Source organism: Arabidopsis lyrata (genome assembly GCF_000004255.2).
Source record: "Arabidopsis lyrata subsp. lyrata unplaced genomic scaffold ARALYscaffold_3, whole genome shotgun sequence".
Classification (NCBI taxonomy): Eukaryota; Viridiplantae; Streptophyta; class Magnoliopsida; order Brassicales; family Brassicaceae; genus Arabidopsis; species Arabidopsis lyrata.
In genome coordinates, this window is record NW_003302553.1 from 607,892 (window position 1) to 624,547 (window position 16,656).

At 36.1% G+C, this 16,656-nt stretch overlaps 5 protein-coding genes and 1 long non-coding RNA gene across 9 annotated transcripts; all 6 read left to right on the forward strand.

The window, feature by feature from the left end:
- Positions 1-488: 488 nt before the first annotated feature.
- Positions 489-969, forward strand: LOC110229960. The gene is made up of 2 exons (XR_002333252.1): positions 489-564; positions 893-969. It is a non-coding gene; the product is annotated as an uncharacterized LOC110229960 (long non-coding RNA).
- A 999-nt stretch (positions 970-1,968) lies between these two features.
- Positions 1,969-3,604, forward strand: LOC110229959 (COX assembly mitochondrial protein 2 homolog). The gene is made up of 4 exons (XM_021031261.1): positions 1,969-2,267; positions 2,586-2,642; positions 2,920-3,024; positions 3,116-3,604. Exons 2-4 carry the CDS (start codon positions 2,598-2,600, stop codon positions 3,206-3,208), a joined length of 243 nt encoding a protein of 80 aa, XP_020886920.1. The 5' UTR covers positions 1,969-2,267; positions 2,586-2,597; the 3' UTR covers positions 3,209-3,604.
- Positions 3,605-3,770: 166 nt separating this feature from the next.
- Positions 3,771-6,605, forward strand: LOC9320387 (ecotropic viral integration site 5 protein homolog). Of its 4 annotated transcripts, none has more exons than XM_021031249.1 (9): positions 3,771-4,031; positions 4,265-4,496; positions 4,585-4,780; positions 4,862-5,032; positions 5,111-5,227; positions 5,516-5,713; positions 5,802-5,861; positions 5,943-6,041; positions 6,266-6,605. In XM_021031249.1, the coding sequence occupies exons 2-9, from the start codon at positions 4,342-4,344 to the stop codon at positions 6,332-6,334; spliced, it is 1,065 nt and encodes a 354-aa protein (XP_020886908.1). In that variant the 5' UTR covers positions 3,771-4,031; positions 4,265-4,341; the 3' UTR covers positions 6,335-6,605. The 4 variants fall into 4 exon arrangements, with proteins under 4 accessions (XP_020886908.1, XP_020886910.1, XP_020886909.1 ...); XM_021031251.1 differs by having other exon boundaries at positions 4,269-4,496; XM_021031250.1 differs by having other exon boundaries at positions 3,771-4,027.
- A 1,449-nt stretch (positions 6,606-8,054) lies between these two features.
- On the forward strand, positions 8,055-9,769 carry LOC9320388 (S-adenosylmethionine decarboxylase proenzyme 1). The gene is made up of 2 exons (XM_021031245.1): positions 8,055-8,216; positions 8,302-9,769. The coding sequence occupies exon 2, from the start codon at positions 8,477-8,479 to the stop codon at positions 9,575-9,577; it is 1,101 nt and encodes a 366-aa protein (XP_020886904.1). The 5' UTR covers positions 8,055-8,216; positions 8,302-8,476; the 3' UTR covers positions 9,578-9,769.
- Positions 9,770-10,445: 676 nt separating this feature from the next.
- LOC9318299 (stress-induced protein KIN2) lies at positions 10,446-11,146 on the forward strand. Its single transcript, XM_021031262.1, has 3 exons — positions 10,446-10,655; positions 10,737-10,805; positions 10,899-11,146. Exons 1-3 carry the CDS (start codon positions 10,599-10,601, stop codon positions 10,977-10,979), a joined length of 207 nt encoding a protein of 68 aa, XP_020886921.1. The 5' UTR covers positions 10,446-10,598; the 3' UTR covers positions 10,980-11,146.
- A 321-nt stretch (positions 11,147-11,467) lies between these two features.
- Positions 11,468-14,975, forward strand: LOC9318301 (pentatricopeptide repeat-containing protein At3g02490, mitochondrial). The gene is made up of 3 exons (XM_021031233.1): positions 11,468-14,197; positions 14,282-14,443; positions 14,560-14,975. Exon 1 carries the CDS (start codon positions 11,612-11,614, stop codon positions 13,613-13,615), a length of 2,004 nt encoding a protein of 667 aa, XP_020886892.1. The 5' UTR covers positions 11,468-11,611; the 3' UTR covers positions 13,616-14,197; positions 14,282-14,443; positions 14,560-14,975.
- Positions 14,976-16,656: the final 1,681 nt, after the last annotated feature.

A 16,656-nucleotide genomic window follows, 5' to 3' on the forward strand; every position in this document is an offset into this window, starting at 1 on the left:
TCTTTCAGATTCCGTTTACAGTGCCTGTGAATTCATAAAATCGACGAACATTTTTTCTGTTTTGAGAGAAAATGAAGAACCCTAATTTTAATTTTTCCCCAAAATTAAAACGACGTCGTTTCGTTGTTTGAAGGGGAAAAAAATAAAACGTCGTCGTTTTCATTGACCAGAAGCCACGTCAGTGAAAACGACGACGTTTTATTTTTTCCTGCCCCCAAATAGTTTGGGTTGGAAAAACCCACCCCCAAATAGTTGGGGTTGAAAATGGCCGCTTTTCCGCCACGTCAATGCCACGATATCGCTGACTCAGCAGCCGTTAAATCCCGAACTAACACCGTCTTCTGTCGTGTTGAAATCGGCTAATTTTCATTAGTTTAGGTTTTGAATTTGAATTAGTTTTGAGTTTGGGTAGAAATTGACGGGGGGCCTTAGTTTGGGTTGGAAAAACCCGCCCCCAAATAGTTGGGGTTGAAAATGGCCGTTTTCCCGGTTATCAATGGATCTTCTTCAACTTCAGCTACTTTATTAGCAGCTCCCAAGAGTACAGAGACTTCTGTATCTCAGGTTTGTTGGAATCTTCTTTTCTGAGAATCCAAATACATTGTTTTGTTGGATCGTTTAGTTCGTAACATTTAAAGTTAGATCAAAGATTTTAAGTCATTTGGTAGATTTTAGATTTTGTGGGACTTATGTGAATTTTAAGGAGTTTCGGGAGACTTTTATTTGGGTTTTCATAAAAAAATGGAAGTGAATTCTATTGGTGATTTGGTAAGATTGAATCATAGATTCCATAGTGTTTTTTTATTTATTTATAGTGCTGGCTTGTGGATTTCGGAGATGTCAAATTATTGAGTTCCAATCTCACAAGGGTTCTGGTTTATGTATCCTCTAGTGAAAATTCTAATCTCTGGACGATTGAATCAGGCCACTATATGTTCAAGATATAAAGTACTTTCAGCTTGCTTTGAATCTTTCAGCTTGATATAAAGTACTTTCAGCTTGCTTTGAATCAGGCCACTATATGTTCAAGTGATTTTAGATGACTTTGAATCTTTTTAAGTGAATTCCATGTTCAATAACATGAGATTTGTGAATGCATTTCAAAATCATTAATTCAATAACAGGTGCTTTCAAAAAAATATTAAACTCTTCCAAAATACATAATCCAATACACCCCCTAGGTGTTTTGAGTTGTAAAACATGTTCAAATAATTTTGCAAATAATTTTTTTTATATGAATGATATAAATAATTTTGCAAAATACATAATCCAATACATAATCGATTTTGCAAATATTTTTTTTTATATATTAATGATACCGATATCGGTCTCACCACTGGAAACAGATTTATCACTAGTATCATAAAAAATCTCAAATAATAAATAAACATTAAAATTAATACTAAAAAATTGTTAATGATACTCACATAGTATCAACTATGTACATGCACTAAAACTTTATGAATCATAAATTCATAATCGTCGTGATAAAGCCTCTTATTACCCAAAATCGTACTCAATTTTTTTTTAACGTCTGGATTTATTATTTATTGCAAATTATGAGAACTGTTACATAGACGATTCTATAACGAACAATTTCTTCTGATCCTTATTAGTTCCACGACAGACGACACCTTCTTCCCCTTCTTCTTCATACTCACCTCCTTCACCTCATTCTTTATGCTTTTGATGGACACTTCTCTCTCTGCGTAGAATCCTGGCGAACGGCTATAATTGTACATCGCTAGAGATCTCCTGCACACTTGCCTCCAATAATCTGCAAATTTATTAATAAATGGTACTCAATTAAAAAAATAAAATCTTTTAGTTCTCACCAAACTTAGCAAGTTGGCATAACCATATTTTAATCAAATAATATTCTCGACGTCGTCGTTTCGTGCTGGCTTCACTTGAATTATTATTATTTTTCTGGCTGGACTCATATTCCCTATTTTCTCCGGTAAGGAAAAAAAAAAACATCACTTTCTTCAAGCGGATGAAAAATTCAAAGATTTGGTACAATTGAGTCACCACCACCATAATAACATACGCGTTTGAGTTCCCAGATGTGATCTCCATCCAACGTTGTATTTCTTTCGCTTTGGTTATCTTCTTCAATTCCATCGAATTCCAACAATTCTCATCGAGGAATTTTGACCCGTCTCTATTCTATGAACGTCATTTTGACTCATCCTGTCTTTCTCTTCGCCATTGATTCTGAGCTCGAGACAAATCCTCTTTCTCTGCTTATAGATACCCCAATCAAGGTAATTATACTCTTCTTCGATTAGGTTTTGTTTTGAATCTCGATTTTAATGATTTTCGAACCGATTTTCTCTTCAAATCCTGTGGTTCTCCTCCTTGTTAAATTGAGATCCGAAATTTTCAGATTAGAATGACTTTTGACTTGTTAGTATGATACAAAAATCCAAATCTTTCCTTCTCTTGCTTTTTCAGTATAAGGGTTTTTGATTGGTCCTGCAGTAATTTCCTTATGTGTTTTTAGCAGAGAAATGAAAGATCTGATTTTTAATGCACATTACAAGCCATTCAGATTTTGCTTCTTTTTTTTTTTTTTCTTGCAGAAGAAGTAAAAGATGCATCCTCCACTTACACCACATAGACATCCAATGTGTCTTGAGGTGAGAGTTTACTCAATTTTGTAGTTTCAATCCTCTGTGAAAGCGTCATTGATTATAACAATGTATTAGAGCTGCATGCAAATGAGATGAGAGATTTTGTAAATATATACAATGTACAGTATGTGATAACTCCTATGTTTGTTAATCTATAGGTTTAGTAAGTCTTTGTAAACAAGCTACATAATTGCATTTGGAAAGAGCAAACCTTTCAAAAGATTTCAATTTGATCTATTCTCTTGTTCTTACTAATTCTTTCTGTTTGTCATATGTTTGCTAGATAATTGAGGAATTTCAAAAGTGTCATATAGATCATCCGATTGGGAAATTCTTCGGAGAATGTACAGAGCTGAAAGTAAAGCTTGATCGATGTTTCCGCCAAGAGGTAAATTACTAATAGCCAACAAGTTTTCCTTTCGCTGGGGTGGAGTACATTGTCTTAGAGACGATATGATATCTTTACAATATCTTTGCAGAAAGCTGTGAAGCGGAAGGTGAATTTCGAACAAAGCAAGAAACTTCAAGAAAGACTGAAAGCTGTAAGGAAAGAAGAAACCGCAGAGACTTGATCATCCTTGAAATCGATTGCTACAGAGAACATTGAAAGTAGCCATAGATTCTCTTTCCTGGAATCCGAATCATGCGTCGATCATTCTTGTGCAAAAAATCGAAATCCTAAGAAAACACACCAAGCGCAAGAGTAGACGAAGGTGTCATGCTCGTGAACAAGATTGGAACTGGAGATGGAATTAGAAAAGCTTTCGTCTTCACGGTGATGACTCTATTAAATTGAAAGGAAAAAAAACACAGGACAGCTGAATATTTTTTGATCTTACGGCTTTATTAATAATATAAACTGTATGAAGAAGCACTGGGCGTTTATAAATCGTTTCATGGGCTTTTTAGCTATTGGGTTGTGTGTATTTTTGGGCTTATTATAAAAAATAGTTAATGAATTTTTGAAATTGTTTTGTTCCTCAAACTTTATGAATCAAAAAATCTTAATCGTGATAAAGCCTCTAATTACCCAAAATTAGAAAATAGAATCTTTTAGATGTCACCAAACATAGCAAGTTGGCATAACCATTTAATCTCGACGGCGTCGTTTCGTGCTGGCTTCACTTTGATTTTATTTATTTTCTCCGGTAAGGAAAAAAAAAGATCACTTTCTTCAAGCGGATGAAAAATTCAAAGATTGAGTCACCACTGAATGAATTCCCAGATGTGATCTCCATCCAACGTTGTATTTCTTACGTTTTGGTTATCTTCTTATTTCCATCTCCAAACTTCATCGAATTCCAACAATTCTAATCTCGAAAATATCCAGAAAGTGATTATTTTCTTAGCTCATCGAGGATTGGGGTTCGAATCTTTTGATCTGACTAAACGTAGGTGAGTCTTAATTTGCTCAGATTTTTTCAACTGTTTCTCTGAAGTTTGTGGGTCGTCTTCTAGAACTGATCATCACGTTGCTCAGATTGAATATAGCATCTTTGCTAGTTAATCAAAGTTACTAGATTTAGGATTTCACTTTGAGAATCTGTTAATATTAGTGGCGATGGTATTCATTTTATCTTTTGGGGATATTGGAATGTTTTCTCAAGTGTCTGTGATTGTGTCATTAGGCAGCTTGATCAACAATCTTGTGTGAAGAAGGAGACTGAAACCAATGCTAGGAGGAGTCTCTTCAGGTTAGTAGAGAATGAGTAGAAAAAGAACCGAAAATGGCAGTGAATCAGCACCAGTCACTTCTCATGTTCCCGTGGATAGATTCGGGTTTCTCAAGCAAGAACATGGCAATTCTTCGCCTGAGCGTTTTAGCAAGTCTAGAATTACATCATCCACTGACCATGACAGGTATGTCCTGAAGAGATATTGAATTCGAGTTATTTCTGAGAGAGTATGGTAAGAATGAGAGTGTGTTTCTGTTGTTGGCTATCTATAGAGAGGAGAGAAAGGTGAGAAAATGGAGGAAGATGATTGGGGTTGGAGGTAGTGATTGGAAGCATTATGTCAGGAGAAAACCTAATGTTGTCAGAAGGCGTATACGAAAAGGGATCCCGGATTGCTTAAGAGGTCTTGTTTGGCAGTTAATCTCAGGAAGTCGGGACCTTTTGCTAATGAATCCTGGTGTTTATGAGGTAATTAATTTTGCCGTTTACCGTTATATTGTTTACTTTACTAGTCATATATTCTGATCATCTAACGATTTTCCTATGCAGCAATTGGTGATTTATGAAACATCGGCATCAGAGCTTGATATCATTCGAGACATATCCCGTACTTTCCCATCACATGTTTTCTTTCAGAAGAGACATGGACCCGGGCAAAGATCGTTGTACAATGTCCTTAAGGCGTACTCAGTTTATGACAGAGATGTTGGATATGTTCAGGTCTATCCTCTAGATATTTCCCTTGTTTCTCATTTTTCTTTTAGTATGGTACTAAGATTCTGATTCTTATATCTGCAGGGGATGGGGTTTATAGCGGGTTTGTTGCTTCTGTATATGAGCGAAGAAGACGCGTTCTGGTTATTAGTTGCATTACTAAAAGGAGCTGTTCATGCTCCAATGGAAGGATTGTATCACGTAAGTCTTTTAATCATTGGAAGATTGCAAGAAAATGTTGTATAGTTGAGAAACAAAACATTATTTTCTGCATGAGTTAGAGCTTGTGACCATGTTTTAAAAATTTCTTTGTCGATTTATGTTTATAACGATTCTGGTGTGAGTTTTTTTTATCATTGATCATGAATGAACTATCCAATATAAAAGGCTATTGTATCGTTCGTTCCTTGCTTGAAAAAGTTAATGTCTTTGATTCAAAAATATACATTTCATCTATTCTTAAGAGTCAGTGGTTTGTGTGTAATGTAGGCAGGGCTTCCCCTTGTACAGCAATACCTGTTTCAGTTAGAAAGCTTGGTAAAAGAGCTAATTCCGAAGCTCGGAGAACATTTTACTCAAGAAATGATTACTCCAAGTATGTATGCAAGTCAATGGTTCATCACCGTCTTCTCTTATTCATTTCCTTTCCCTTTGGCTCTACGGATATGGGATGTGTTTCTCTCTGAGGTAACTAAATTTGCATCTTTAAAATCTCTTTTGACGATATATTTTGTAATCAAAGTCTCATTCTATTCTCTGGTCATTGTTTCTTAAGGGTGTTAAAATCGTGTTCAAAGTGAGCTTAGCATTGCTGAAGTATTGCCAAGATGAGTTGGTGAGTGAGTTTCCTTAATGAGCTGTAAGTTAATGTCGCAAAACCGAGCTTTTAAAAAAATGTATCATATTAACTCTGCAGGTAAAATTACCGTTTGAGAAACTAATACATGCTCTGAAAACTTTCCCGGAAGATGCAATGAATCCGGATACCTTGCTTCCATTGGCTTACCCTATCAAGGTTCTCTTTCTTTTTCGAAAAGTTAATGTTCTAGTTAAATTTCTATGATAACTCGGGAGAGATATGAAAGAATCAGATTCACGATATCGACATGATTAACTTCTAGTGAACAATTGAGGGCATTGATGTTGTTAAATCTGCTGGTATACTTGAAAAACTCTCTGAGCCTTCTTGAGTTAATCAACAAGTGTGGTGGCATTAATGTGATTTTTTGTTCATTGCAGGTATCAAAGCGTTTGGAAGAACTGAAACTGGAGTATGAGAAGAATAATGCCAAACCGGTTCAACCGTAGGAATTGAAAACTGGTTGGCAATAACCTGAACCAAACCAGAAGCAGAAGTTGGATTCGAATTCGTTTGTCATCCTTATCTTTTCTTGTTGGAATATATTCTTTTTTCATCATATTTGTCAAGTTGGGTGGGAATTTCTTATCAGAAGCTCTCTCATTCTTTTTAGCAATTTCGTGGAAATGAAAGCAAGCTCCAGCTAGCAGCTAATGTATGTATAGACCTGTGTTCCTAGAAAAGTCTAATTAATGTGAAAAGTAAATCATTTTTTTTTCATAATCTCATTAAGGTCCCAATTAATATTGAGTAATAAAAGTAAATCATTTCTCAAAGGCTCTCATTTTTTTAATACACAATACTCAATATTAATTGGGTTTACTACTTTGCTTTGATACATTTTTAATTTGTTGATTTTTGACTAAAGGTGGGACATGAGTCATGAGTGAGTCACGGGGAGGCCCAATTTTGTCATTTAGTGGAGCAGTTGAGAGCCTTTGAGAAATAGAATTTGATTCTTTTAGGCCCACCGCGGCTACGCTACGTGACAGCTCGCCTCGAGTTGTCCGCTTCAACGGCACACGTATCTTAATAACACGTGTCATTATATGGTTGGTTAATATAGCGTGTTGGCCCATCTCTGTTTATATTTTGTTGTTCCGTAGAAGATAATGTCAAAAAATATAAAAAAGAAACAAATCTCTAAAATTAAAATAATTCTACTTGCGGCGAAAGGAAAAAGCAAATAAATCCTTACCAAAAAAAAAAAGGAAAAAGCAAATAAATTGTTAATTGTTGGCTATTTATCTGCGGTCAGGAATCGAGATGCCCGCACCACCCGATTCCAACGTAAATAAAGGGGTTTAAGGGTAATTTTGGTAAAAACCTCGGAACGGCAAATTGGAAATAATCAACGGCTCAGATAGCTTCACGCGATAAAACGCAAAAGGTATAAGGTCAAATACGTAATTGTCAAAGAGCATAACCCTAGTACTTATATAAAGGCACTCTTTCTGACCTTTCTTGTCCTCCTCACGAACGCATCTCATTGCTTCATCATTACCAAATCATCATTTATAATCGTTTCTCTCAAATTTAGGGTTTCTCTTTTTCGAAAATTGTTCAAAAGCTTGCGTTTTTCTGAATTCATCTTTATCTGGTGAGTTTCTTTTCAATTGTAGATCTGCGTTTTCTATCTCTTTCGTAGATCTGTTCGGTGGTAGAGGATAATGTTTTTTAATCGTTGAATTCTGGTTTTTTTTTTTTTTTTCCGATTTTCAGGTTTGAGGGTTTCGTTTGATATCTGGAAAAAGGGGTTTCTGGAAACAAGGAATTCATAATTCGCGATCTTGATCTATCGATCTTCATTTATATGTAAGTAATCTTTCACGATTGACTCATCAGCCTAGGTTAAATAGACATCGTCCTAGGTCTTGGTATGAGAGATTGCTATTCGCATGCATGTTTTGATTGACTTGTACCTGAAACGAACGACTTAGGTTTCGATTTATGTTTTGTTACATGTATGAATACGAGTTGTCTTACGCTTTGTTCATAGCTATGGATCTGCTCTAATAATTGGTTCATTCGAGATCTATAACTGAAAATGGAATGGTTCTTATTGTTTATAGATTCGTAATGGTCTGATAAACATTGTTGGATGATCTTTAAATACCTGGTGTGTTTATTATCATCTAACCTTTTTTTCCTTTGGATTTGTTTTGTCTAATACAGAAAAGCGTGAATGAGATTATGATGGAGTCGAAAGGTGGTAAAAAGAAGTCCAGCAGTAGTAGTTCCTTATGTTACGAAGCTCCCCTCGGTTACAGCATTGAAGACGTTCGTCCAAACGGTGGAATCAAGAAATTCAAATCTTCTGTCTACTCTAACGTTAGTTTCCTCTATAATTCTATTCCTGATTTTCTTCAATATCCATTATAGTCTCTTCTTAACAATGTTTTTACTTTTGTTGCAGTGCTCCAAGAGGCCATCCTGAGTACCAGCGTGCACCGATCTTCTTAATATAGTTATAGCTTTCTTTACTTTCCAGTTTATAATTTTCTTCTTTCAAAGCTCCCTTTCTGCTGGTTCCCGGATCCAATCGTTCTCTCCTCCTACTACAAGTCCTGTCGCTCACACAACAAGGCGAGATGGCCTTATCTGCAATCGGTTTCGAAGGTTACGAGAAACGGCTCGAGGTTACTTTCTTTGAGCCAAGCATCTTTCAAGACTCCAAGGGACTGGGACTCCGTGCTCTTACCAAGTCTCAGCTTGATGAAATTCTTACACCTGCTGCATGCACGATCGTTTCTTCTCTCTCCAACGATAAATTGGACTCTTACGTACTCTCTGAGTCCAGCTTCTTTGTCTACCCCTACAAAGTCATCATCAAGACTTGCGGTACCACAAAGCTCCTCCTCTCTATCCCACCACTTCTAAAGCTGGCTGGTGAGCTCTCTCTGAGTGTCAAGTCTGTGAAGTACACTCGTGGCTCCTTCCTCTGCCCCGGAGGCCAGCCTTTCCCTCACCGCAGCTTCTCTGAAGAAGTCTCTGTTCTTGATGGGCACTTTACTCAGCTGGGCTTGAACAGCGTAGCCTACTTGATGGGCAATGATGATGAGACTAAGAAATGGCATGTCTATGCTGCCTCTGCCCAGGACTCCAGCAACTGCAACAACAATGTCTACACTCTCGAGATGTGCATGACTGGTCTGGACAGAGAGAAAGCTTCTGTCTTCTACAAGAATGAAGCTGACAAGACTGGGTCAATGACTGACAACTCTGGAATCCGAAAGATCCTTCCCCAGTCCCAGATCTGCGACTTTGAATTCGAGCCCTGTGGCTACTCTATGAACTCAATTGAAGGGGATGCAATCTCCACGATCCATGTGACCCCTGAAGATGGGTTTAGCTACGCTAGCTTTGAAGCTGTGGGTTACGACTTCAACACTATTGACCTGAGCCAGCTGGTGACAAGGGTACTCTCTTGCTTCGAGCCCAAGCAATTCTCTGTAGCTGTGCACTCGAGCGTTGGAGTGAACGCATACAAGCCAGAGATCAGTGTAGACTTGGAAGACTATGGGTGCAGAGAGAGGACATTCGAGTCTCTAGGAGAAGAGAGTGGAACAGTGATGTATCAGACGTTTGAGAAGCTTGGTAAGTACTGTGGATCGCCTAGATCTACCTTGAAGTGTGAATGGAGCAGCAACAATAGCTGCAGCAGCGAGGACGAGAAGGACGAGGGAATCTAGCAGAATTTTCTTCCTAATAACTATTTTCGAGCTTTCTGTTTTTGCTCTTTCTTTTTAAAAAACTATGTTCTTATTAATAATGACTTGTGAAGTTTGAGTTCGTCTCCTTCACAAGCAAGTGAATTGGTGTTTTTCTACTTTATTAATAGTGGTTTTATGATACCTAAAGACTTTTATGTTATTATTTTGAAATATTGCTGCCATGATTTTTACTATTATGTTTGTTTTTTTAAACGATTCGTAAGAATAAACGTGATTGCCATTATGTAGCAAATGTGTGTAATAATATTTCTAAACATTACAAAATTTTGGTTGTCAACAAAATACAGAACCACTTGCATGACTAATTTAGTTTTTTAGAGATGATTATCTAAATTGTACGAACTAAAATGTAGTTTAATTTTAACAGAAGAATGATGACTCCTATAGTCCTATCATCTATGAATACTGTAGTTGATTAGTGGTAAAAAGAAAACCTTCAAAACCGTAATTTCTTGTTTTCATTCTTAGAAACTGAATCTGTCATTGATTACGTTTCCCGTTAAATTAAGAAAAGGTTATTAAAAACTAAAGTAATTATGTTATTGAATTGACAATTTTAGTTATTATATATGCACATATGAAGAAAATAAAACGTTGCGTAAGGAAAGAAAGAAAACATTTTCTTTCACTCAAAATCCTATTATCGTGCAACAGAGGAGTCATTCGTTCCTCTTTAACTCAAAATCTAATACAAGCCTAAGTCAAATAAAACCATGTCGTTTGGGATCAGAAATCGAGAGAACCACGTACGTAACCCTTTATGTCCTGGTCAAACGGTTAACCAACACGTGGATGCTAAAACTAGCCACCGAGTGAGGCAAGTTTCTCGAACCGATGCACGTGTCCTCGACACGTGGAGACTCCCAAGCACGTCTCTGGGTTATAAATAGCAACCCAAAACTCCACTATTTTTCTCATCATCAAACACAACAATCAATCAAAAAGCATCAATTCAAAGTGTACGCAAAACCGAGAGAAAATGGATAACAAGCAAAACATGAGCTACCAAGCCGGTCAAGCCACTGGCCAGACTAAGGTCTCTAACCTTCCTTATACTAAAATCTTTTTCGAAAATTAATTATGATCTTATGTTAAAAATATGTGAATATATATACAGGAGAAGGCAGGTGGAATGATGGACAAGGCCAAGGATGCTGCTGCTTCAGCTCAGGACTCCTTGCAACAGGTTCAATTTTGATTCTTTCATTTTAATTGATTTTGTCCCCTTTGTAGTAGAAAGCATAATAATGAAGTTTAAATCCAAAATTATGAATTGTAGACGGGACAACAAATGACGGAGAAGGCACAAGGAGCTGCTGATGTCGTCAAGGACAAGACCGGCATGAACAAAAACCACTAAGCAAGCACCTTGGACTTCTTTTCTAATTAATTCCCCTCTTCGACTTGTGTTTTAATAAACTGGGGGTTTTAATTCTCATTTCTGATGTTATTTTCTTGGTGTCATTTTGGATGTTTATGTAATCTTACCTATCTAGTTTATAAAAAGTATGCTTTTTAATGTCAAAATTATGAGAGGGTTCAGTGTTCTAGTATAAAGTAACAACTTCAACGGATATTATTAGATCACTCAAACAATGAATATCTTATCCGAAATGAAGATAATTTGGAACATTAGGTGAATAAAAATTTACTACATTCTAAGAAACATTATTTACAACATTGGAGAATTTAATGAGAAAACATGATTGGATCAAGAAGACATTTACCTAATCGTAAATCTGATCAGGTCAAAAATCGAAAACGTTGTGGCTAGAAATAAAAACTTCAAAAAGGTTTGAGGACCACATATTAAAAACAAGTCCAGTCGACCCTTCCGTCTTGCTCAGAGGTTTAGTCTAAAGCCCTAACATCCATTTCCTCTCTCTTGCTTGCGCCATTGCTGCTCCATCTTTCCCATTCGTAAAAATCCAAACTTTTTGATCAAATCAAACCAAACACTAGTGTTTTTTGTATCTTAGATTGAAAGAAAGGATGAGGTATCAATGGAGGAGGTTGCTACTTTTTCGGAGTTATCGTTCGTCTAGTCATCCATTTCTTTCTCATCACTCCCAGTTCCAGGTAATCTCCAATTCGACTCGATCTTTCTCTTCTTTCCTCCCTGAACGTTTTGAAGTTGGAGCTTTGCAACAAAGACAGTGCCTTCTTGCCTTGCGATCGCCGTTGACGAGCTCTGTTAGCCGAAGCTTTTCTTCTGATCCTGCGATTGAAGAGAAACCTCCTGCTGAGACGGTTGTGATTGATATTTTTAGCAGATTGAGTGCTAAGGATGATATTAGGAAAGAGCTGGATTCGAATGATGTTGTGATTAGCCATGAATTAGCATTGAGAGTTCTGAGGGAACTTGAATCAAGCCCTGATGTTGCGGGAAGTTTTTTCAAGTGGGTTTTGGAGGCGTATCCTCGAAAACTCTCCTCCAAGAGTTATAACACGATGCTGCGTATTCTTGGTGTTAATGGACTTGTTGATGAATTTTGGGAATTGGTTGATGCTATGAAGAAGAAAGGGCATGGTGTTTCAGCTAATGTTAGGAACAAAGTGGGTGACAAGTTTCAGAAAGATGGACTGGAAAGTGATTTGGAGAGGCTTAAAGAGATTTTTGCTTCAGGTTCTATGGATAATTCGGTGGATAAGGTTTGCAATAGGGTGTGTAAGATTGTGATGAAGGAAGTGTGGAGTGCTGATGTGGAGAAACAGCTAAGGGATTTGAAGCTCGAGTTTAAAACTGATCTGGTGAAGATGGTGTTGGAAAAACTTGACGTGGATCCGAGGAAAGCTTTGTTGTTCTTTAGGTGGATTGATGAGTCTGGCAGTTTTAAGCATGATGAGAAGACGTATAATGCTATGGCCAGGGTCTTAGGGAAAGAGAAGTTTCTTGATAGGTTTCAGCACATTATAGAGGAAATTAGGAGTGCTGGTTACGAGATGGAAATGGAGACTTATGTTAGGGTTTCGGCGAGGTTCTGTCAGACTAAAATGATTAAAGAAGCTGTCGAATTGTTCGAGTTTGCAATGGCGGGTAGCAACACACCCACCCCACACTGCTGCAGTTTACTGCTCAAGAAAATTGTCAGTGCAAAGAAATTGGACATGGACTTGTTTACAAGAACTGTGAAAGCTTATACTGGTAATGGCAACGTTGTGCCGGATTCTATGCTGCAACATGTCCTCAAGTCTTTGAGAAGCGTTGATAGGTTTGGACAGAGCAATGAGGTGTTGAAAGCGATGAACGAAGGCGGCTATGTTCCTAGCGGTGATTTGCAGAGTGTGATTGCATCAGGACTTAGTCGTAAGGGCAAGAAAGATGAAGCAAACGAACTTGTGAACTTTATGGAAGCCTCTGGAAATCATTTAGATGACAAAGCAATGGCATCTTTAGTTGAAGGGCACTGTGATGCTAAAGATCTCGAAGAAGCTTCAGAGTGTTTCAATAAGATGATTGGGAAAGAGGGAGTCTCTTATGCAGGTTATGCATTTGAGAAGTTGGTACTTGCTTATTGCAACAGTTTTCAGGCAAGAGATGTATACAAGCTTTTCACCGAGCTAGTGAAACAAAATCAGTTGAAACCTTGGCACAGTACATACAAAATCATGGTCAGGAATCTATTGATGAAGAAGGTAGCAAGAGATGGTGGGTTTGAAGAAGCTTTGAGTCTTCTACCTATGATGAAAAATCACGGGTTCCCTCCTTTCGTGGACCCGTTCATGGATTATTTATCGAATAGTGGAACAAGCGCAGAGGCTTTCGCTTTTCTGAAGGCCGTGACTTCAAAGAAGTTTCCATCTAATTCAATGGTTCTGCGTGTATTTGAAGCTATGTTGAAGTCTGCAAGGCATAGTGAAGCTCAGGATTTGCTGTCTATGTCCCCAAGTTATATCCGTCGCAATGCAGAAGTTCTAGAACTTTTCAATTCCATGAAACCTGATAAATGTTCCTTAGAGAAACCTTTGCCTGCTCCTGCTCAAATCGAAGCCTAATTCATTATAGGTGATTCAAAAAAGTTGGCCAGAGAAAGTTTAGGCTGTTCCCTTTGGCATGTAATTCATTATATGAGTGATCTAACATTTATTGCTCTTTATTTACAAAACTCTTACCAAGAATTAAAATAGTGTACCTTTAAGAAAGCATCTTGTAAAAACTCAAATGCCTAAAAGCTGCCAAACACTATGTATATGGGACTTTATCAAACCCAACATAATTGGAACAAGATTATACTTTTAATTACTTGAAATTTGCGATTGTGATCTTGCATAAAAGTTTGATATAATGGCCAAAAACATAATCCCACATGTCTTTCCTCGTGTTCCATCACCAAATCAGCCGTAACTTGAACCTGGCCGCTTTGTAAAATGTCTTAAATCATTCACACTTATTTAGTTTCTTTCACTTGTTTTTAACATTTTCTTTGATTCAGATACTTAGCTCTATAGTATGCATCAAGTGGAAAGTTATCCGACAAATCCGATGTTTTCTCATTTGGAGTAATGCTTCTTGAGCTCATAACCGGACAACCTCCAGTGGATCTAACTGGAGAAATGGAATATAGCTTGGTAGACTGGGTAAGTCGGTCTCCGCCTCTTCGGTTTCTTGTTTAATCCCAAAACACTTGCAAAAACAGAAACAAAACTTGCTCTTTATTGCAGGCAAGGCCTTTGTGTTTGAAAGCAGCTCAAGATGGTGATTACAACCAATTGGCAGATCTGCGTCTAGAGCTAAACTACAATCATCAAGAGATGGTTCAAATGGCTTCTTGTGCAGCTGCAGCAATCAGACACTCAACAAGAAGACGGCCTAAGATGAGCCAGGTTCAAAAACTCATACCACTTCTTGATTCTTTTGTTTTTTTTTTTTTCACTCACAGTTAATCTTGATGATAAATGTGACATACTAATGAATCTTCAAACATGTGTATTGATGAAAGATTGTACGAGCACTAGAAGGAGATATGTCAATGGATGATCTAAGTGAAGGAACAAGACCAGGACAAAGCAAGTATTTGAGGCCCGGAAGCGTGAGCTCAGAGTATAACGCAAGCTCGTACACCGCAGACATGAAAAAATTCAAGAAATTGGCGTTAGAGAATAAAGAATATCAAAGCAGTGAATATGGTGGAACAAGTGAGTATGGTTTAAATCCTCTGCTTCAAGTAGTGAAGAAATGAATAGAGGTTCAATGAAACGCAATCCTCAGCTTTGAAAGAACACAACATTTCTCATAATATTTTCACTTTTCTTCTCTGTTTTTCTTTCATTGTTTGTTAATTTTGCGTCAAAGATCTGAAGTTTTTGACAGTTACAAATTATGATGTTTTTAGGAGTGATATTATTTTGACCAAAAGAGATTAGAGTGTGGTTTTGTTGAAATTGTTTAGTACAAAGCGTTAATCCATACCAAGTTATGGATATGCATTATCAAGATTGTTTTATTATTGGTGTTGTATATAATGATTCTAAAAGTAATACGAGATTAGGAGAATCTTTAGTTACCGTTGTGATAAATTTCCTTTTTGGTTTTGCAACTCAAATAAGAAAAGGAAACAATTGAAATTTCCTTTTTTCATTGAACAAACGTTACTTATAAATACACCCATTCTCTCTTCTTCCTTGAGAAATCTCCATTATATTCTCTCTTCTTCTTCGAAACCCTAAACCAGAAATAACAAAAACCGATTATCTTTGCAATTAACTTCATCCGTAAGATTGATCGGAGCAGAGAAACCATCTCTTTTCGTGAATCATCTCCATCCTCTGTTGTGAATACATCTTAAGTCAATCCAGATCGATTTCATGTCAAGTCTCTCTTAATTTCACACGGTCAAAGATCTCGGCGGTGGATGCTGACGAGGACGGCGAAGGATGCAAAAGCGGGATAGAGGATATCAAGAAGACAGGGACAGTGAGCGACGAGCGAGTAGAGAACCAAATCATGATATGTGTTTGGTTCTGTTTCCATGGCTCCGACCGTCCGACGACATCACATGAAAACCTTGTGTTTCGTCAATCACAAGCAAAGGTATTTCTTTCTTAATTTCCTTTTCTATTTTTTTTTTTAAGATAAGTGTTAAATTTTTAAATTTAGTGTAAACTAATTGGATACAACATCCAAACCCCTAAGAGGTGTTCTAGGTTCAATATGGTTTACACATAATTTAAATTTTTAACACTTGTATTTATTTTATTAAAAAATGTTTTAAAACTTATATTTTTATATTACTATTAAAATTTTAAGGTTTTTCTATTAAGTGTTAAATTTTTAAATTTTGTGTAAACTAATTAGACACAACATCCAAACCCCTAAGAGGTGTTCTAGGTTTAATATGGTTTACACATAATTTAAATTTTTAACACTTGTTTTATTTTATTAAAAAATGTTTTAAAACTTATATTTTTATATTACTATTAAAATTTTAAGGTTTTTCTATTAAGTATTAAATTATTAAATTTTGTGTAAACTAATTAGACACAACATCCAAACCCCTAAGAGGTGTTCTAGGTTTAATATGGTTTATACATAATTTAAATTTTTAACACTTGTTTTTATTTTATTAAAAATGTTTTAAAACTTATATTTGTATATTACTATTAAAATTTTAAGGTTTTTCTATTAAGTGTTAAATTTTTAAATTTTGTGTAAACTAATTAGACACAACATCCAAACCCCTAAGAGGTGTTCTAGGTTTAATATGGTTTACACATAATTTAAATTTTTAACACTTGTTTTTATTATTAAAATTTTTTTTAAAACTTATATTTTTATATTACTATTAAAATTTTAAGGTTTTTCTATTAAGTATTAAATTATTAAATTTTGTGTAAACTAATTAGACACAACATCCAAACCCCTAAGAGGTGTTCTAGGTTTAATATGGTTTACACATAATTTAAATTTTTAACACTTGTTTTTATTTTATTAATAATGTTTTAAAACTTATATTTTTATATTACTATTAAAATTTTAAGGTTTTTCTATTAAGTGTTAAATTTTTAAATTTTGTGTAAACTAATTAGACACAACATCC